General features: G+C 36.7%; 1 protein-coding gene across 2 annotated transcripts in view; it reads right to left on the bottom strand.

Moving 5' to 3' along the window:
- prkar1b (protein kinase, cAMP-dependent, regulatory, type I, beta) overlaps positions 1 to 22,628 on the bottom strand; it is a 54,970-nt gene that overhangs the window by 14,152 nt on the left and 18,190 nt on the right. For both annotated transcript variants that reach the window (XM_084119154.1, XM_084119153.1), the window contains exons 6-9: positions 11,055 to 11,116; positions 8,652 to 8,698; positions 3,830 to 3,988; positions 748 to 808 (exon numbers count right to left, since the gene is read on the bottom strand). In XM_084119154.1, the coding sequence (XP_083975280.1) occupies positions 748 to 808; positions 3,830 to 3,988; positions 8,652 to 8,698; positions 11,055 to 11,116 (329 nt within the window). The remainder of the gene's footprint in view (positions 1 to 747; positions 809 to 3,829; positions 3,989 to 8,651; positions 8,699 to 11,054; positions 11,117 to 22,628) is intronic.

The following is a 22,628-nucleotide window of genomic DNA, read 5'->3' on the forward strand; positions in this document are numbered from 1 at the left end:
GGGTCACCGCAGAACTGACCATCTTAATGTTCCTCTTTCTCGCTCCTCTTTGTCTCTCTCACACCAAACAAAACCGCTGGAATGCAAGTCCGGGTAGAATCTGGCAGTGGTGTCTGTCAATCAAAGCTACACTCTTAGAAATAAGGGCTCTTCAGAAATAGAAGGTTCTTCAAATTCTGCATAGAACCTTCAGCTTCTAAAGAACCTTTTTTGTCCACATAAAGTTGCTATTTGGAAATTTGGAGATTAAGAAAAAGTTCTTGAGCTCTTTTACAGGTTCTTCAGATCAGAGTTATTCAATTTAAAACACCAGCACACAATGTTTTTCTAATGAATGTTTGATTAATTCTCTGTGGGGTTATACTTTATTTTAAGGTGACGTAGTTACATTGTAATTTACTCAAATAAGTACTGAGTAATATGAATTAAATGTATTTTCATGCATACTAGAAGTTCTTAGATCATAAACCCATAAAAAATTGCATTGAGTTGTTCACATGGACACGTCAATTTACAAATGAGACCTTATTGTAAAGTCGTTACTGAAAACTTTTGCAAACAACCAACATTACACTAATTTACTCAGCATTTAATGCAATGTAAGATTCGTTTCATGGACGATTTACAAAATCCTGGTTTTCTCATGTTTAATAAACAAGGGGTTCGAATTTAATCAAACAATTTATGCAAGATTGACATGACAGATAAAAATCATTCTCATTACAATGTTCCCATTACTCTACTTACCAAGTATAGACACCTTACTAAGGAACTCTTCATACATCTTCCTCTTCCTCAACGTGCTTCCCTAAAAAAAACATTGAAGCAGCAGTTAGAAGACACATTGAGGACATCAGGTAACAGAACCTCCTGCCCTCTAATCAGTCTCTGCGGAACAAGAATAAGAAACACAGCGCTGAGAACAAAGCCGGGGGACTTTCCTCAAACACGCTGCTGAAGAAGAACTATAAACATACAGATTAAAGCAGAGTTTTGGCTTCCTTCTCTTTTGTTCCTAGTGTTGTCTTTTTCAGCTCTGTCTCTCTCTAATACTCAGATAAAACACACAGAAACACATTAAGTGGAGACGGTCCCATGGTTAAGAAAAATCACAAATGATCTTCTTTTTTGTCTCTATTGTTTCTCCTAGACCGGAATGAGATTAAATGGAGGAGAAATGGAGACTGAAGTCTCTGAGTTATTAACTAAACCGTCTTCATATTTTGAGACAACGAAATGCAAACTTCCAGCCACTGACTGGCCGTGAAGATCTTCTCTTTTACGAGGTCAGTGACCTCTCCACCCCTGGTGTTTGAGAAGAAGATACAAAAACATCAGAAGAACATCTAAGATGGCCTGCAGACACTAAAGTGAGGCATGACAACGTGATCTACAGCGTTCCGGCAAGTGTTGGTCAAGCTTAATGGATTAGTTCACCCACATATCCCAAATAAACAGTATATGTTTTCTAAAGACAGACTCTGTGTAGCTTAAATAAGTGTCTGTAGAGATCCTTTTACTTGAGCAAACAAGAAATATTATCCATAGAAAAGTGAACTAAAGCTGCATTCTAGACTAGTGCATATTTATGTAAATGTAAATGTCTACTTAAATAACTGACCAAAATTCAGTGTTTAGCTTGCAAGTAAGTCTGGGCAATATATTTAATAATTTACTATTATATTTGGTATTATTTAATTGGAGGATTAGGGATGAAAAAAATTAAGTAAGATAATAATAATAATAATCCATAATAAAAATAAAAGATTAAAAAAATACTAAAATTAATATATATATATATATATATATATTTTTATTTTTTATTTTTTTAACATCATTTTAATAAAAAGCCTTTAAAATCATTTAATTGGAGAATTAGGGATAAAATAGCTAATAATATTTATTATAATAATAATAATAATAATACAAATAATAATAAATAAATACATACATAATAAAAATCTAATTAGAGATGCACCGTTATGAATTTTCTCAGCCGATACCGATAGCCGACTATTCGGAATGATATCGGCCGATGCCGATACTGATAGTTTGGTTTTCATAAGCACTTGTCTTCATGGCAAATTTATGGCAAATTTTCATTTGGTCTTGGCCATGTTAGTAGTTGGATTCTTACTGATTGTATGGGGTGGACAGGTGTCTTTATGCAGCTAACGACCTCAAACAGGTGCATCTAATTTAGGATAATAAATGGAGTGGAGGTGGACATTTTAAAGGCAGAATAACAGGTCTTTGAGGGTCAGAATTCTAGCTGATAGACAGGTGTTCAAATACTTATTTGCAGCTGTATCATACAAATAAATAGTTAAAAAATCATACATTGTGATTTCTGGATTTTTTTTTTTAGATTATGTCTCTCACAGTGGACATGCACCTACGATGACAATTTCAGACCCCTCCATGATTTCCAAGAGGGAGAACTTGCAAAATAGCAGGGTGTTCAAATACTTATTTTCCTCACTGTAGCTGTTTTTAGCTTTTAATGCATTATTGTTGCATAAACTTGCCCTAACTAACTCAACACGAGATATTTTCTTTACACACAGTGTGAGTTGTAGTCGGTCATGTTTTACCGCACCGTTTTGATTGACAGGATATCATCGGCACTGATCATCGGCTGTTTTTAAACTGTTTCAAAACCAACATGAGTGTAGGTCATTTCACAGGTTCTCTCACACACATTATCAAACACACTTTGAAATATGACAATTTCATAAACAGCTTTATGAATTTCTGACTTATCTCTAATTGACTACAGCCACACACACACACACACACACACACACACACACACACACACACACACACACACACACACACACACACACACACACACACACACACACACACAGAGATCTTTTACTGGTTTAATTAAGAGCAGCTCAGCATAGTTGAAATCTTGACAGTCTGTCTCTCTTCTCACAGAACTCGGTGTGTGTGTTGTTAAGAGTAAGTCTGCATGGTGAGTGCGTGTTTGCATAAGAAAGTGAGGAAGACACTAAAGAGAAAGAAAAGCGAAACGATGGCCTGACAGAAAAATCTAAATTGGTCCCTTGTCAGGCTCTGTTGAGAACAGTTTCCACGGAGGCTTGCAGGGCATTAGAAATATTCATTTATTCATTCCCACAACACACACACACACAGACAAATACACACACTCTACAAACACAAACACTGCTACAGATGGAGCACTTGATGCAGATTACACTGTTTAGTGAGACAGAAAGTATTTAGTTCAAGAATACCAAAGGGTGGAAAGTTTGGTTTAGTTTTGAGAACGCCAACAGCACAATGGTCAAGAGTTTAAATCTGGAAAGTCAGGGCATCCAATTGGCTCGTCATTTAAAGGGGTCATGAACTGGCTTTTTTTTTTAAAAAGATAATATTGTTGTCTGAGGTCAGCTTATGACGTTCGCTTGGTTTTTACATTCAAAAACATCAAAATGAAAAAGTAATAGGCTATTTTCTACCTTGGTTTTGAGCCTAGCTCCAGTTTTTATGGGCGTGCCGCATTGAAGACTTGGAAGTAAACGCCCACTGCTATGATTGGATAACAGTTTTGCATATTATAATGAGTTTCATGTAATGTGCGAATCAGTGGGCGGGGCTAAACAGGCAGTGTTGAAGATGGCGTTGATCTTCTGCGGAGGCGGTGTTTTCAGTTCTGAAACTTACAGGATATTCTTATAGTATGATGACCTCTTATATGTCAAAAGCTCAAGGAAAATTTGATTTCTCAGTTCATCACCCCTTTAAAGGGACAGTTCAGCCTAAAATGAAAATTCTGAGTGTGTGAGTGTGTTTCTACCATAAGGATGCGTCGGTAGCTGTCTCGGTCTATGCCCCACAGCTTCAGGTCAGTCTTGGCTTTCACAGTAGCAGCTCGAGGAGTTCCATATATCAGAGCCAATTCTCCAAAACTACCACCCTCTCCGATACTGGTCACCCATTCACCGTTTACATACACCTGCGAACAGAAGGAGAAAGATCATTACATATTTCTGTATATCATACACATGAATATGAATAACTTGTATGGTTAATTGAAGACAACAGCATTAGCTTCCATAATAAATTAGAACATTCGGGGCCATTTTTAGGAATATTATGATTGTCATGACAGTTAAGTTCCCCAAGTTCCCCAAAATTTTCATTACTGGAATGTAAAATAAAATCTAATTTGCATTATAATGGATGTATTCTAAGGGATGGATTTTTCAATCCTGCTCCCGCAAGAGTATGTACTGCTCCAACTTATTACGCCAAAAATATGTTAGAAAATACCTAGAATATGTTAGAAACATTTTCATATCTCTGTGTCATTCTTATCTATGAAATTCACCAATTGCACTTTGATTAAGATGATAAAAACAAACACTTGTTTTAGAATATGCATTGATGACCTATACACAAAAAAGGCACATTTAAACAAAAAGTAGCAAGGAACTGTTTCAATTTCATGTTATCTGAAAGAACTGACTGAACTCTCGTTTCATACTAATGCTAGTCAAGGGCATTCACAGTGAAGCAGGTGATCTGATAACACACAGCTCGCACCTTCTATCTTCCCAACCTTGGATCCTCTAGGGTGTCTTACGAGGAATTAGATAACACCTTGAGACTCTTTCCCCTGTTTTGTCTTTCATTTTGGCATAACGGTAAGATGCTGCCGAAGAGAATATCTCACTTTCAACAGCCACACGCATAGAAGAGCACAAAGAGCCTCTTTCTCACTTTCCACAGAGACTGATTGGGTTTCACCTGTGGACACACGATCCACTTGTTGATTTTATGAGGGGAGATAATAAAAAAAACGCTAACACACGGGGCAGAAATAAACGCTGGTCCTGCTCGGGCCAGGCGTTCTGCCAGCCATCTAAGACACATTCCACAGGTATCTCTGCTCTCCAGACCGGCCACTCGAGCAGGTTTGGGTCAAAGCCTCCTCAAAGATGGCCAACATGTCACTTAAGGTGAGAACTTCTTTGCAATAACCCTTCTATCTTCTATATTTCAGTCATTTTATTGGAACAACAGACAAAAATAATGGCAAACATTTAAGGCTGCCGCAACCAAAGACTTTTCTAGTCGACTGGTAGTTGTTCATTTAAGCCATTATTCGACTAGTCGCAAGTTTATGATATTAATTCAATTATTTAAATATAAACGTTGGGGGGGGGCTTTAAAATATAAATTTAAAAAGCTTGCACAGCATACCAGCAAAAGTTATGATTATAATTGTGTCGGGGAAAAAAGAAAGAAGACGGTCTGAACATTTTTATTTATTACTATACTAGTGTTTTCTGAGTTAGTATCGGCTGCAAAGATGAAGTTGATGACGCTGACTCGTCATCTCCACAGTGTAGATGCACCTATAGGGAGAAATGCATGTTACGTTAAACATCATGCAGCAAGCGCTGTAGTAATTTAGCTTCCACACTCCACATGAACATTTGGATATGTGGCTAATAATAGCTCATTTATCTATGTTAACCTTAAAGCGAGTGGCCATGTAAAGTGCTTAACATTAGGCTACTACTCGCATGTTTCAAATGATAATTAATGTTTGAGGTCGATAATTCATTTGGATTTCTTGCTCGACATAATTACCACATGGAACAGCCATATTAACCATCTGTCCGTCATGGACTGCATGGCTCCACGGACTGCCGATTCCTGAGGAGTTTGTTTTTCTGCTAATTTTGTTGGCCAAGCCTCTTCTCATCGACTAAAGTTTGGTTGACTATTAGGGGGCAGTCCTAGAAATATGACTTTAAGTGACTGAAAGTGCTTTTTTTTCTTCATGAGAGAGTAAGCGAGCGTTAATGAATTCCAAATTTGAACACACTCTCGATTAGCATGCAGTACTAAGCGCTCCAAAGTCACAGGAGATTTATCCTTTCTGCTAATGAGAGACATCACGTCGCATTCAAGACGCATCTTGACATTCCAGCACGTTTGCGTATATGTCTGGGAGGTTTATGGAGCTGAACGTGCTCAGGAGAAGACCGCCTGTAAACATGTATTTTGCATGCGTTTGTCAGCACTAGTGTGGCGTACAGTGGATTGAGCGAGCGTGGCTCTGTGCTCGGGCTCTTGGCGCTCTGGCTCTGACCCAAGAGCTCGATACGACTCAATCTGATGTGGCAGGGACCCAGTGCTGACTCAACGCGCCCTCGGAGCTCATCCAGAGCAGAGGAGAAATATTAGCACTGATAGTTCACACAGCCGATCACTAAGCACATACACAAGGAGAAGAGTCTCGAGACAAACAAGACTGGTAATAACATGAAGAATATTAAGATACAGTGTTCAGATTCAGTCTGGGTAGGAAAAACAGCTTGACCATTCAGAATGGGCCAATTAAAAACTGTCAATGTTAAGTCACAACCATATGACTTTCCACTTTTATCAGGGTCAGTAAGATTTTTCTTTCCTCAAAGAAATTAATACTTTTATCCCGCAAGGGTGCATTAAATTGATCAAAAGTGACCGTATATACATTATAAAGACAATTCTATATATATATAAAAAATTCCATTTCAGTTAAATGCTGTTCTTTTCAAAATGTCTATTTATCAAAGAATCCTGAAGAAAAATGCAGCACCTAATTAGCATATCAAAATGATTTCTGAAGGATCATGTGACACTGAAGACTGGAGTAATGATGCTGACAATTCTGCCTTGATCACAGGAATAAATTACACTTTAAAATATATTCATGTAGAAATCAGTTATTTTACATCGTAATAATATGTCACAATATTACTGTATTTTTGATTACATAAATGCAGTTTTGGTGAGCATAAAAGACTTCTTTCGCAAAAAAAGGATAGTTTCTATTCATATTCATTCATGTTTACTATTCACTATTCAGCAACTTGGCATGGCGGTTGTTAGTCTGTTCACATGTAAAGAGATAATTTACATATAGTAGAAAAATTCTAAGAGTCAAAGAGAGCGTGGAAAATGCTCATAAAAATGAATCTATGACTTCAAGAAGCCATAACTGACATTATAAATGGACTCTAGGGAAAAAATAAAATGCTAGAAAAGTGTGGAAAAGGTCCCTTTTAAATAAACAATCATATTTACTGATAAACCAAGAATGGGGGAAGGAAAATACTACAGATTCTCAGGGTGATAAAAGCAAATTCTCAATAAATCATATGCTTCAAAGAAAATCTACTTTAAAGATTCTTTAAAACAAAACAGGGAAATGGATTCTCTGTGGAGATAATGACACATCGCTTCTCTTGAACTTTATCCATGCCATCTTTGGGAAGACAAAACAATGGCAGTCAGTGTTCCAGTTTTCTTTAGTGTTAAAAGAGGCCAGTGGGTAAGATTTATTTCTTTTTTTATCATACAGACCTATATCCTAATTGTGTGAACGTCACAGGTTTACATTCCCAGGTTACATTCCAACGCAAAGTCAATAGGGGAAAAAAACATCATTTTAAATCTTGCACATAAGAGTAAATTGGCACATTTACGCACATTCCCATCTCAAACTTTCATTACTGTACTGATTTTTATTTTAAATATTATTATTTTTTATATTTATGAATTAGCATAAAATACAAAAATATCAATATGTATAAATATATAATTTGCATATTTATAATTTGTTTACACTAATAAGAATATGGGGGGCTTAATTGTCATTGCAACAATTATTATTTTTTTGTTGTTGAGGTGATTCACCCCATTACATGTGTTATACTGATAAATAATATTGCAGATGTAGATGAATCAATCCCAGAGTATCTGCTCACTGCTGTGGCGGGCCTTAAAGTGTCCCTATTATGATATTTTAAAGGTTCCTAATTTTCTGTTGGAGGTCTCCTATAATATGTCTACATGGATCCAACGTCAAAAAACACTTTAATTTTCACATAATATACATTCCAGCATAACCTCTTTTCTCACAGTGTCTGAAACGGTTCGATAAATGATTGACCCCTAAACCCCTCCTTTCCGAGAGTCTACTCTGCTCTGATTGGTCAGATGGCCCAGTCTGTTGTGACTGGTCTACAGCTTACAGCACGTGTCTGAAAACAAAACGGCCATTACCGTAATATGAATTTCAGCTCTGGATCTTCCTCAGCACTTGATATACAGTGACATGTAAAAGTAACGATGGCGTCAGTTTTAACATATCAATTCACGCCCAGATTCTCATCCTTTGGAAGTGCATCAAAGTGCATTTACTTTCGCAGCACAGAAAACAGCGTCTTCTTGACATGTCGACAAAAACTCTTCTAGGTCTCAGCTACAACTACAGTGTTTGAGGGTCAAAGTAGACGTTGTTCGCAAGGCAGCCAATATAGACCATAGGTCAGGAAGTGAGACTGGAATTACTGACAACTCGTTTCAGGCAGTTCAGAATCTGTTCTTTCTTTTGGGAAACAATAAGTCCATTTATTGTGCACTTTGATCTTTAAAACTTTGCAGACCTTTCACACTCACAAACAGCTGTATTATACACTGCATGAAAGGTAAAATCAGAAAAAGCATTATAGGGGCACTTCAGTGAAGTCAGTTTCATGCGTCTATCCTGATAAGCTGCATATACAAGTACATGTATGAGTTTGACTGTAGAAACAGGTATGAAATACTGAACTCACATCAACTTCTCCTTGATCAATCACATAGAAGTTGTCTCCTTCATCACCTGAGAAAGAAATGAGAAAGTCGTGAGTTTATTCCAATCAACCAACTTCAGGGAGAAGACTACAGATACAGTACATAAACCTTTTTCCCTCCTGTTTTTTATTTTATTTTTTTTGCTCAGTAGTGAAAATCTACATAAAAAACTGAACATACTCTACCATTCAAAACTTTGGGGTTGGTAAGATTTTTCAATGTTTTTGAAAGAAGTCTCTTATGCTCACTATTTTAAATCCATTAATATATGAGCTAAAACTTAATTCTGCAACCTTTTAAGAGTCCCCGCAGATAACAAAAATGGACTAAAACCCACAAAACTCCCATTTTAATTTCATGGGACCTTTAAATTCAGGATGGAAAGGAGGAAAAGATAAATAATTTTGTCTCTTTCCCAGATTCCATCCCTTTCCAACTCCCAATTTCCCAAGAACACATCCGTGCATATCAAAGATAAAAGATGGTACACCACTTTAAAAACGTCACCACCTCCCAGGACAGTGTCATCTAAATGATTCCCAGGCTTCATCTTCTACACCCCATTTGAGAGTTTAATGGACGGTTGGGCGTGCCAGAAGCCACAGGCTCTGATCAACATTTCCAAGTTAAAGGCCATACATAAAGCATTTCTTTAGGTTCAGAGGGTCTTTGAGGTTTAAGTGTGTGTTGAAGTTGGTGTTTGGGATCCTGGTAGCAAGTGTGTGTGTGTGTGTGTTTGTGTGAGCCGAAGAGTTAAAAGAGTCCGTGATCCGTGCGCTGCCGAGTTCACGCGGGTTCACGGGGCTAATTAACACCGAACACACTAAGCGCTCGTAAATCACACAAGCAATTTATCTTAACACACTCACCGATCGCTAGTGCCCTCTCCCTCTCTTACTCGCCGTCTCTCTCTCTTTCAACCCATTCAGCTCATTTTTCTTAGTATTGTTCCTGTCTTCCTGTCTTTTATCACCTCTGCTCTGAAGTTTCTGTTTTTTGGCCAACAGATCCTTGAGTCACAGAGTGCAGTCAAATATTTGACAAGAACAAAAACACACACATGCACACTTCTACACACACACACACAAACTTTGTACATTCCTAGATCTACTTTTATGGGCAATCTGTCCTTGTTAGATAAATGCTTTGAAACTTGGTTTCAAGAATTGCATTGCACAGAGAGTGCAATCTCAATTGCTTTATGAACTCCACATGAAACCAAAAAGAGCTCATTGTTTGACTATAGAAAAAAACGCTCATCACCCACTGCTCCTTCTAACTAAAACAATCTGCAATGCATTTGCTCTTTTGATAATGATTTCCTTAGGTTTGCACTCTTGTATTTTGCACTGCATGCACTGTATGTGCACTGCAAGTACATAAAAGTAATGTAACATTAAATAGAATTGAAAACACAGGTACAGAAGTACATGACCACAGACCCCTTTAGCTACGCAAGCTCGGTTTCATGTGCCGTTATGTTCCAAAATACTACAATATTAAGAACAATTGGAGTGTATCATAATAGGACCATTTAGATTGTAGTAAAATTATTCTCCAGATGTTATCATTACTTAACCTTAACCATACATTATCCTCCATTTAGAGAATCAAATTTATTTATTTATTAGCTTTAATTCCTTTGAAGGCCTGGCAATGTCCAACACAATATTTAAAATCCAACCACTATAAGGTAAACTATTTCCACCAGTATTCCTGCTGTAATTATGGCAAAGTTGCTTGTTTTCCACAGGTTTTATTAATTGGAAACTCTGAGTGTTGATATATTATTTGACAATTAATTTTGTGATTCCAGAAATGTAAAAATTGTTATGTTAAAAAAAGAAAAAAAAAGAAATGAAAAATGAAATTACATTTAAAAAGATATTAAGTAGAGAATTATTTTTTTACATTTACATTTTGATTGAATGTTTTTTTTTAGCATTTCATTTAAAGTTATATTATTTAATATATAAAATATTTTAATATTAATTATATTTATTTAAAAATATAATAATAAAAAAATTGTTTATATTTTTTTAAATGAAATATATAAAATAATAATATAAATTTAAGTCATCCTTCAGACCCTTGGATTTTTTCTGTGTGTGTGTGCATGTTTGTGTTTGTGTGTGTACAGGTTTGACTATGAGGTCCAAAATGTCCTCACAATTCAAAAATGTGAAACCTAGTGACCCTGACATCACTAGCTAAAAAGCCTTTTTTTGCACAGGTTTTGTATAGGTTTTTATGAGGGTTATGTTTAGGGCTAGGGTTCCGGTTAGGTGATAGAAAATAACCTGATATAAAAACAATAGAATTCCAAATTGATGTCCTTACTAATATAGTGTGTGATAAATTACAGGTGTTTCTATATACTGTACCTTGCTGGATTACCGTTTCCCCTGCGATGTGAGTGACCGGGAACATGGCATCAAATATGTCACTGGGGGGAAAAAAGAGATACATTAGATTATTCTATCATTCAATTATTGGTAATTCAAAAACACAAATACAATACTCAGTTTGAATTCAGTTCAATAGTAATATCAGTGTTATCTTTACAGCTGGAATAACAAGTGTTGAGTACATGCTGTAGTCACAGAGATCAAACAGCACGGCCATGTCAACGCTACTGTATCACACGCTTCACGTCACGTCATATCTCCATAGAAACACGTTTTACAAAACTGTACACAAGACAACAAACAGTAAATGCTCAATATGCGCTCTTCCCGAGGCACACACCCTCGAATAAGAAACAACCGTGCCTGTGTGAAGGCAAAGAGTATCGTTAGTGTTACAAGTTTATGACCCTGATAATGCACTTCCATTCTTTGTCTTTTTTCGGCAGCTTCTGGAGTGTCAGTCACTACACATGACCCCTGACTCTGTTCCCACAATACACCTCTCCCGTTACTGCTGCCGGCTCTAAGCAGTGTTTATTCGCTTGTGCTGCTGTTGTGTTATCAATGCCTCTATAGTTGTATTTATGCCATGTTTACATGCTGAGTAAATATACTTGACATCTCCTCAACAAGCCACATGACTTGAGGAATCGTTCATGTCTGTAACACAAAAAGTGTGGGATGAGTTACTAACTAGTGTTGTTTAGTATTATTTATAAACTATGATAGTATTCATTCATATTTTGAATTAGCATTTTTTTATTTTAATCATTTTGTTGTGCTTAGTCACTTTATTAGTTTTGTTATAGTATATTTTTGTAGTTTTGTTAACTTTTATTTCAGTTTTAGTAATTTAGTACTTTTATACTTCTATGATGTAACATCTGTACTTCTATCCAATTTTGTAATTTTTCAAATAAAAGTTAGTTTTTCATCTAGCATTTATACTTTATTTTATTTCGGCTTTATTTCAAATATATTTTTTAATAGTTATAGATTTAATTTTAGTTGAACAATACCACTTTGAATTATTACATGCCAAAAAATGTAACAAACCCCAAACCCATGTATTACTGATAGTGGCATTAGCAAACACCACTAATAATCCAACTAAGGCAGGGCCTAAAATTAACACTCGTCAAGCGCCAAATGTGAGTAAATGAAACTGTGTCAATTCCCAGTTGGCTGGTAACATTTTTATGAATTCTATCAATGCAATATTGTGAGAACAACATGGACGTGAACAAACATGAAAGATGCTTGGGACAGTTGATGGGCCAGTGACTTTCATCGTCATGGAAGTTTAAGCCTGGCCAATTCAAGCACAAGAAGATGCGAAAGGGAACTCAAAATTTGTTACTCGCAGATTTCTGTGCGCAAACATCCGAAAAGCGCGGAAATTAATATGTATTTCATACATGGTAAAAAATATTTATGGCTGGTAAAGTCACCAGCCATTGGCAGGTATGGCAAAAAGTTAGTTTTAGATGCTGAACTAAGGCAAACAAAACATGTAGGAACATCAAGCGGTTGTCAAAATAAGTTCCTTTGAGTTCATATTTGTGAATATAAAAGTAATTGCATGCATTGTACTTCAGAGGAAACAGTAATGCAATAATTAGAGGCATTGAAGCTCATATTCCAGTCTTGAGAGCAAATAATGGAGCATCTGGTAGGTGGTCTTCAGTCACAAGCACTTGGTTTTAGAAGTTTACTGAGTGTAAAGGATGTTTATTTAAAACGTTCCTCCACGAGAGCGCTCATCAGTTGTCTGGCTGCGGGGATTCCCCGGCACTCAAACCCATTCACAACCCCGCGGCGTTACGAGACTTACGCTTTCAGAGGGAGATGATGATGACGGCTCCCTGGAGAACTGAACCGCGGCTATTTCAGCAACGTAAAGTGGTTAAAACAGCACTGTGAGTGGCTATTAAACGAACCAGGATGGTTAAGCTCAAAGTATGATGTCACGAAGAACGATGTCAGATGGAGGAAAGATCAGAGGAGAAGTCTTGAGGTAAAGGGAGGGGAAAGGGACTGAGAAGGTGGCCGGTGATGAGCGGTGGTGAGACTGGTCTTGAATTTGAGAAAGGAGTGGGTGGGAAGTGTTTGAGAAGACTGCAAGGTTGGAGGAGGAAAGAAAGCTCTTGTAGCTCAACTAGTGGCGCTAGCAACGACAAGGTCATAGGTTCAATTCTCCAGAAACAAACTACTGGTTCAAAAGTTTGGGGTCAACTTCTTTCTTTTGATCCTGAATTAAATGCATCACTTACCACAATATTTGTACATATCCAATATCTTGACATCTGACCTGTATGTCTAAACATGTGTAGCGACTGGATCATTCTAGTTAGGGAGGGAGACTGACGTAAACACAGACATTGAATACGAGTCATGTCTTGTGAAAGTAAACAGGAGGGACAAAACAAATAAAATTAATAAGGTCAAAAGATTGGATCTATGCATAAAACCTCCAAAGTCTTGGAGATAAGCAAGCGCATATTTAATAACCAATGCTTATTTCCAAGCCATAAGTTGAGGAAAAAGCCATTTTTATTCTGTTCAACCAACTGTTGAAATGCACACACAGGATTGTGGGATATCATAGACAGCATCCTTGTGTTTTGGATGCTGGTGTTCCCACAAGGTTATTTTAACCAGCAAGAGCACCAGAGTCAAAAAGATCATGCTGGATGACTATATTTACAGCTGGGTCCACCGGATATACTGGCACTAATGTGCAAAAACCAGTCTGGACCAACATAAGCTGGTGTTTTGAGCAGGGGAAGGAATTAAAAACTGGAGAGGTAGACAGCAACATGAAAGGGAACAGGGGTTTCGTCTGAACCTGTCTACAAATGTGTGGGAGGAGGAAAAGTTACTGAGTGAAAACATAAGTTTTGAGGAGTTTAGAAGGAGATTAGAGGGCAGTGGGCATACATTGAAGAACACGAGATGTGTCAATGTGGATGTTGAAGAGCGTAGTCTTCTGGGAAAAGCTTGAGTGAGTAAAGTCTTCAAAGTTCACATCCACAAACTGATAGAGTGAGTGACGTTCACTGCTGTCAATGAATCAGCGGCTGATCAGCTGCTGGGTGTGAGAGAAGACGTTTTGTTTGATGACGTACCGCCAATGCAGCAAAATACACTAGCATTCAAAGGTTTGGGTTTTTTAATAGTTTTATACTTTAAAGGTAGGGTATGGGATTTGCAAAACGGCCGGCAGATTTTGAAAATACACAACTCAGATGGTCCTACCTTCTTTCCTCCAACGCTGGCCCCGACTCCACCCATTACTCTCTCTCTGTCTCTCGCGGTCACGCACGCGAGGGGGATGGGGGAGGGGGGTATGGTACGACCGTTTGATTGACGAACTTACTGTCCAATGATTCTAGGTGGTCTTGGAAATGATTGGCTGGAGTTTTTCGAGTCCTGCCCGTTCCACAGATAATTGCTTAATTTTCATTTCAGTGCTTCTAACTCAGTGGCTGTAAGTGGGTTAGGAATAGGATTTCAAGTGATTTTGAAAAAAATGGACAAAAAAGAGAATCACATACTCCACCTTTAATGAATGCATTAAATTGATCAAAAATGACAGTAAAGACATTTATAATGCTATTTCCACTTCAAGAAAATGTTGTGCTTTTGAACTTTCTGATAAAAAATTCATAAGAAATGTTTCTTGAAATGTTTCCGACCCCAAACTTTTGAACGGTAGTGTAGCTCTAACAATGTTTTGGGGCGACATACAAGACAGTCCAAGAATTTGGTCTAGTTTACAGCTTATTCTGGTCAATAATCGCTTTAGACAGGAAGAGACTGACCGAAGCTACCAATCAGAGCTTGTGTTGCTTTTACATGCCACTTAGGGCCAATTATATGTTGTTGAAGATACATCATATGAAGGAAGACATGAGATGACATTGAGCATCTGCACAGCGGTCTGTAAATGACTGTTTTCATGTGCATACGTGTGACCACAAAATCTAATGAGGCTCCTAAATCATCACCCCTTCTTTTCTTCTTTAATTGATTCTCACACTTTCAAAGGGAAAGTGTTAAAAGCACCAACATTAGGTCTCCTTTATTTGTCCACACAAGCCTGAGCCTGCCTTATCCTCGTAAACGTCAAGAGAAAAACACAGCTGAATGTGCAAACTCTTTAACAGATGATATCAAAATTAAAATGTGCACTTTGCTTTAAGGCAGCTGACGTAAAAGGATGTTTTGGAGCCCACTGAGAAAAAGGCATACAGGTTAGAAACAAAATTAGGGTGAGCAAATGATGATAAAATGTTTTTTTTTAAACTCTTGCTTCAACACTTGAATGACGTCATTTTTACTTAATCATCAGTGAAGTTACATCAGAGGAAGAGGAATGTCTGGTTTAGAGCATCCGATTTTGACACATAAACCCAGAACGTCTGCATGTCCTCTGGGTGTTTATGTTTCATGTGCAAGTTGAAGCTGCTACACACTCAGTGATAGTTCAACCCAAAAATGAAAATTCTGTCATCAATTACTCACCATCATATGGAGGCTTGTTTTCTCCACAGAATAAAACATTTTAAAAGATAAATGTGACTTTTTTCTCTCACAATTGCGACTTTACATCTCACAATTCTGACTTTATAACATGCAAATGCGACTTTATATCTCGCAATAATTCGGAGAAATAAAGTCAGAATTATTGCGAGATATAAAGTCGCAATTGCATGTTATAAAGTCAGAATTGCGAGATATAAACGTACAATTGCGAGAAGTAGACTTTATAACACACAATTGCAACATTATATCTTGCAATTCTGAGATAAAGAGATGGAAACTCGCAATTGTGAGAGAAAAAGTCAGAATTGTGAGATAAAAAGTCGCAATTAACTTTTTTACTTTTGATTCTGTGGCGGAAACAAGCTTCCATACCATCATGTCGTTACAAACCCATAAAACTTTCGTTTACCTTCAGAGCACGAATGAAGATATTTTTAATGAAATCTGAGAGATCTGTCCCTCCATTTAAAGTCTATTAAACAAAAACTCTATGTATGTTCACTGATCAATGTTTATATGTGAATATAACTGTTTATATTCCCATATAAACTGTTTATGGCCCACTCTATAAGACTATTTGCACATGTACTATATTTAGTATTAACAGGTATAAAAAACCCACTAAATAAATCACATCTCACTGCAACAAGAGTGAAACTTCAGTGTATAGAAAAAACAAGGACTGAATCGTTCACTTAAAAAAATGTCTTTATGGTAATTTATGGGTGAAACATATTAGGTGCCAAGTGTAAGCTGACTAAGTTTGAAGACAAAATGAATTATGCGATACGAACTGCACTATCTAATGATTTCATGACATTTGAATAAACAAAATGCATTTCATGACAGGCTGTGTGCATTTCAATTATTTTACACTATTTTTATGTTTTTGAAAGAAACGTCTCTTATTCTCACCAAGACTGCCTTTATTTGATCAAAAATACAGTAAAATCAATAATAATGTGAAAAAATATTACTGTTTAAAATAACTGTTTTCTATTTGAACATATTGTAAAATGTAATTTATTCCTGCGATCAAAGCTGAATTTTCAGCATCATTACTCCAGTCTTCAGTGTCACATGATCCTTCAGAAATCATTCTAATATGCTGATTTATGCATAATTTAAGAATTATGATTATTATTATTATTAATGCTAAACATTTTTTTCAGGATTCTTTGATGAACAGAAAGAACATCATTTATTTGCTATATAAAATCTTAGAAAATGCACATTTACATTGACACAATGCACTTGGCTTTTGTCTTTCTGTGTTCAAAATACTTTTTAACTGCATTTTGTGCCATACAATTCATCCCACATAAACAACTCGACAATTCTCAGGGCCAAAAACGGCAAAACATCCATATGCGAATGTGTTTATGAAGTGCCGACCCTATTTCACAACAGATAGAAAGGGACAAAGTCAGACTGATAAAGCGTCATTAACAACTTCAGTCTGGATTATCAGTGATTTCCCTGTATCAGTATCACTGTAGGGTGGAGAAAAGCACATCCACTAACATAAACGTATATAAACACACACACACACACTGCTCTTATCAATCATGAGGAGCAGACGTGTAGATCTGTTTATCTACACTGCAAAGGGTTGCTATGAGGCAGGGAAAACCCAGTTTAATTGGCCACGAGCTACGTGTTTTTATGTGTAACATCGCAGCTGTTTTGGACACACTTTTTCCTTTGGGATCCATCTGTCTGTCTGAGCTCGGAGTATGCAGTCTATCTGTCTAGTCTATACGTCTGTCTATCTCCCAGTCCGTCTGTCTTCCTTCAGTGATGGATGGATTCATCGACAGTAACACCCACACTGAATCCAAGCCAAAGGAGTCAAGCTCGAATGATTGGCTGGCTGTCAGAAGCATCTCTTAAATGTAATTTAATCAGCCTCTTAAAAGCAAAATAAATGAATATTTATAGTGTTGATGAGGCAAGCATCAGTGTTACCCAAAGAGTACCAGCCAATGAGGTTTAACGGAGAGTGTGTTGACCTCATCCTGCACGAAAAACACACAAAAACACCTCACACGTTGAGGAAAACCAGCTGAAGTAGACAGTGGGCTTTGAGGCAGGAAAAAGAAAGAATGCAGGAATGTTTGGGAGGGAGGAAAGACAGCAGAACAACAGGAGGAAGCCAGAGGAAAAGAGAGACAGACTGGGATGGAGGGAAGGAGAAACAATGGTAATAATTGTCAGTTTAAGACAGTCGAATCCACTGTTAAGCTTCGGCATACAAAAGAAAATCAACACAACACCAGTGAGATTAAAAGTAGAGCAAATGGAGACTTTTATTCAAAGTCTCAATAGAATCTCAATAGAAAACATTGTAGGAGTATTTCACAACATTAGTGTTTTACAGTAGTTTTGATCAAATAAAAATAGAGTCTTGGCGAGCATTAAAGAATTGTTTCCAAATCATTTAAAAATCTTACTGACCCCAAGCTTTTGAACGGTAGTTTCACTCACTGTGCGTCAGCAACTGATTGATTTTTGTTTTGTTTTTTGTTTGACTGAACAAATCGATTTCATTTCTCCTAAGGAATTTAAGACAAATTTAAGTCAATGTTGATACTTGGTCAAACCCACATTAATTCTCCTGAAATATGAAAGATCAACATCTGAGCAATACGGTTTCCTTCCAGGTCAGTATGATATTTCACAATGGAAAAATTTGATAAATACTAAGCGTTTGTGTATCCTTGCATATTTGGCACACATTATCAAGTTAAAAAGTTATGACACTGTCCAAAAAAAGGTCAATAAATCAAACTGAGGAAATCCAAATGTCTCTCCCCACATTTTATTATATGCCAATTTCATGTCTTTGATATAGCAGATTAACAGTATGAAGTAAACTTTTTCTTTCAAGCATACATTTCTACCTTTTGGGGTTTTTCTCTTCTATGGTTTAAACCTACAGCATTTACAGGGTTATGGATCTTCTTTAACCACTTAACCTCTCTCTTCCAAGCAATTATTTATCTTTCTCTGTTGGTTTAAGTACAAGTGTTTAGGAATAAAACAAATATTTAGTGTGTGTATCTCACAAGAAATGTCAAGGTTATCACCTGAAAATTAAAACAACAGTTCTTTCTTTCTTTTGCTTTATTTATTTTTTCCATCATACAACTATTTTTGTTGTGAATAAACTTGATGCTGAAAAAGAAGATGTTCAGACAGGATGATAAGGGGATAGGTTGTCATCAAAATAACTATTTAAAAATAAATCAATCTTAAAGGCACTTAAAGAGGTCTTGATTTTGGGTTCATGCTTGAATGTTAAAAAAACACATTATTTTACACATATTTGACATTGTTGCAGCACCTGTCTAACACAGTCTGTCCCTAACGCTCTGGGGTGCGTTTCCCAAAAGCATCGTTAGCCAACTATGGTCGCAAGTTCCGTCGTTATATATAGTTCAACGAGTCTGTGTTTCCCGAAAACATAGTTCCAACAAACATTTGCAAACAGCATCGCAAAGTTGTGTGGTTTGAACGACAGCCCTCGAGCTGTGGTTAGAAGCATAGTTTCTTGTTTGCATGACATGTGGACATGACATGAAATCCTTGTCGTGAGCAAAATAAGCAAGCTGACATTCAGTACAACCTGTGCCTTTTATTTAGAATACATACAAATGTAATTTATCTTTTAGATTGTCAAGAGATTTAAAGCACTGTTATTAAAGAGTGTGCATGTGCAAACATGCTCTACTAGGTAAGAACGAGCCGATGATTGAATCTGGAAATAAAGCAAAATAAATGAGAAATAGTCCTCAGATGTCATGTGCGTAATTTATAGCAAAACGTCTAGTATTAATTATACATTAAAAGAAGTTATTGCGTGACATCATTAACCAACGTGGTTGAACGACCAATTTGATTTCTTCAATGATGCGTCGTACTATGGTAGTTAAGCAGCGAGTTACGTCGTTGTACAGGAAACACACCCCTGTTTATTTCCTATCTCTATGAAGCCCCTTCATAGAAGAACCTTTAAAATAGGCTTACGTTTTCTTATTCAAAATATAATTGTTTCTTATTTTTTCTTTTGATTTTGAGGTGAAACGTGACCCCCGGAATTTCTTCATGAGAGTCTCCCTTTTGAACCACAGTGGGAAAAAAAAGGAAAAACAAAAAGCGTTGACAGGACAGAGGCTCCGTCTTTCTCACATGTCCAGATCACAAGGATGACCGTCTCACCTACACACACTCAGACAGGAAATAAAAACAATATAAAAAAATTCAAAAGCAAACTAGTGTCTGACATTTCACAGGAAGTGCTGCCTGTCTTGGAATCATTTGTTTCTCTATTTCCAGCAGAGGAAAAGGGGAGATGTGTTTGAAGAGGAAAGCTCAGCACAAATATCTCACCCCCTTTTGTCCAGTTTTAACGGGAAAGGCTGTTTACACTGCTCACAGGAGGAGACGAGAGGAAAAGAGGCCTAAAAGTGCTGGAATTGCATTTACTGGAACAAATTTAGAAAGGCAGCAGCAGACAGATCCAGCTTCTACTGATTATCCTGCACACATTGCATGGCATACAGACACCTGGACACTGAAGCAGAGGTTGACTGGAATGGGCGTTTTAATGGCAGATGCCAATCTCTAGAGAACAGGGAGGCCGATGACAGACAAAGTGCTGAATTACAATATATAAAACAATTTAATATTAGCAAATAAGAAATTGAACTACATTTTAAAATAAATAAATGCATACATTTATTTTTATATAAAATAAAGAAATGTATAAACAAGCAAATTACACTTACAAGTAAATAAATACATAACTGATTAACTAATTAATTAATAATGAATGAATTAATTAACTAAATAAATTAATAAATAAAAATAAATAATCACTTACTGACTATAACTAAAATACATACATTTATAAATAAATATTTTTTTTAAATAAAAACAAATAAATATAAATTTATAAATAAGAAACTAAAAAAAGTGAACAAGTAAATAACTAAAATTAAAATTAAAATAAATTAAAATTAAATGACTAAGTAAATTGATAAAATTGATTTAATTTCAGCAATAATTAAATACATTTTTATAAATACATATATGCATTTATCTACAAATGATTTACTTATTTATTCATAATAATATAGTAAATAAATGAATGCAAAATTTACCTGAAATGTATTCAAATATATGTCAATACATTTAAATTATTCAATTTAACATTATATTTTCTTTTAAATTTATGCGAAGGTATTTGAAAACAGTATGTGTATCGACCAAGAATTATTAGTTGATTACACAGGGTTTTTTTAGTTTTTTTTTCAGAAACATTTCTAAATCCCTTCAGAAATGTTCACCGATACCGTTCCAGTGAATTCCAGAGGGATCGCAGGGAACGGGTGGGTGGTAGTGGGTCAGGTCAGGGGGCCCAGACGGGCCAAAACAGCCCATTAAACACTCTCACTCGGAAGACATGAGAGTGAGGACGGAAAAGAGGAATATAAAAGAATGCAAACAGGACGAATGTGGAGATAGAAAGAGCTGCTTCTTGCGGCGACTGACCTCATTAGCAGAAACTCCCTTTGTAACAGCACAAAGCTATGCTAAATATTGACCACACACAGACTCGCACTTTACAACAGCACTGGTAACACTCGCGGGGTAAAACTGCCACAGCAATTCTGCACGGGAAGAAAGACGAGTGAAACTTCCAGCTGGGGACAGCCTTCACTGCACTAACACACACACACACACACACTTGCTGCATAACTGCCCAGACAAACATCCACGGGTCAAGTCAGTTAAGGCTATTCATTAGCCAGCCACTTTTCCTCCTTCTTCCTGGTGAGAGTGTGTGTTTGTACGAGTGCGATTACGACATCGCTGCTGCCAGAGCAAACACACCTGTGTGGAAGCTGTCAAGTGCCTCCCAAAAGCGGCCCACATCACAGCCAAACATCGCAGCTTCCTGTGGGCCAGAGTTTAACAGCTCACAACAACATAACAGCTTCAAATTATACGGTGTTGATAACCATACAGCACTGGTATATAACGTCATGCGCTCATTTTCTCCGCTCTGCTGTCTGGCACTGCATGAACCGGTCCGATGGTGGATCATCTTGAGTCACGGACATCTGAATTGGACAAACAGCATCTCTTACAGGATGGACCGTGTAACTGCAGGGGTCTCATGGGTATTGTGTGTTGTGGTCTTCTGTTTCCAGCCGGGTTCAGAATGGCAGACAGTTTACACTACTGATAACACGTTGTTTTTTTTACTTTTTCTAAAGTGACAGTAAAGACATTTATAATGTTACAAAAGATTTCTAATTCAAATAAATGCTTTCTATTCATTAAAGAATCCTGAAGGGGAAAAAAAAGAAAATCACAGTTTCCACAAAGCAATCAAGCAGCACAACTGTTTTCAACATTGATAATAATCAGAAATGTTTCTTGAGCATCAAATCATCATTTTAGAATGATTTCTGAAGGATCATGTGACACTGAAGACTGGAGTAATGATGCTGAAAGTTCAGCTTTGATCACAGGAATACATTACATTTTTAAATATAGTAAAAATTACTAAAAAAATAATAATACAGCCTTGATGAATATAAGAGACTTCTTTCAATAACATAAAAAAAAAATGTATGACCACAAACTTTTGAACAGTAGTCGAGTAGTGTAATTTGAAATTAATTTAATTCGGATCACTTGCATCAATAGTCAGACTATCAATATTATGCCTCCATAGAAACCCTAATTCTAATATATTAAACTTTGGGTGTGTTACGTGTCATTCAAAGCAATCAGGTTTTTGCTTGTTAGTCAAAAATAGCAAACAACCAATCAAACACCCCAGAAACTGCATAGCAACTGATGCTAAAATCACTCAAAATGCTTTCACAACTGCATAGCAACACCCTGGCAACCGCCCAACATGTGACAAGCGAAACAGAATGAAAAAGAATCACTCCTCGGCAAAATCTGAGCAGCACTGTTACTGTT

The sequence above is a fragment of the Abramis brama genome, assembly GCF_963993115.1.
Source record: "Abramis brama genome assembly, chromosome: 1".
NCBI lineage: Eukaryota > Metazoa > Chordata > Actinopteri > Cypriniformes > Leuciscidae > Abramis > Abramis brama.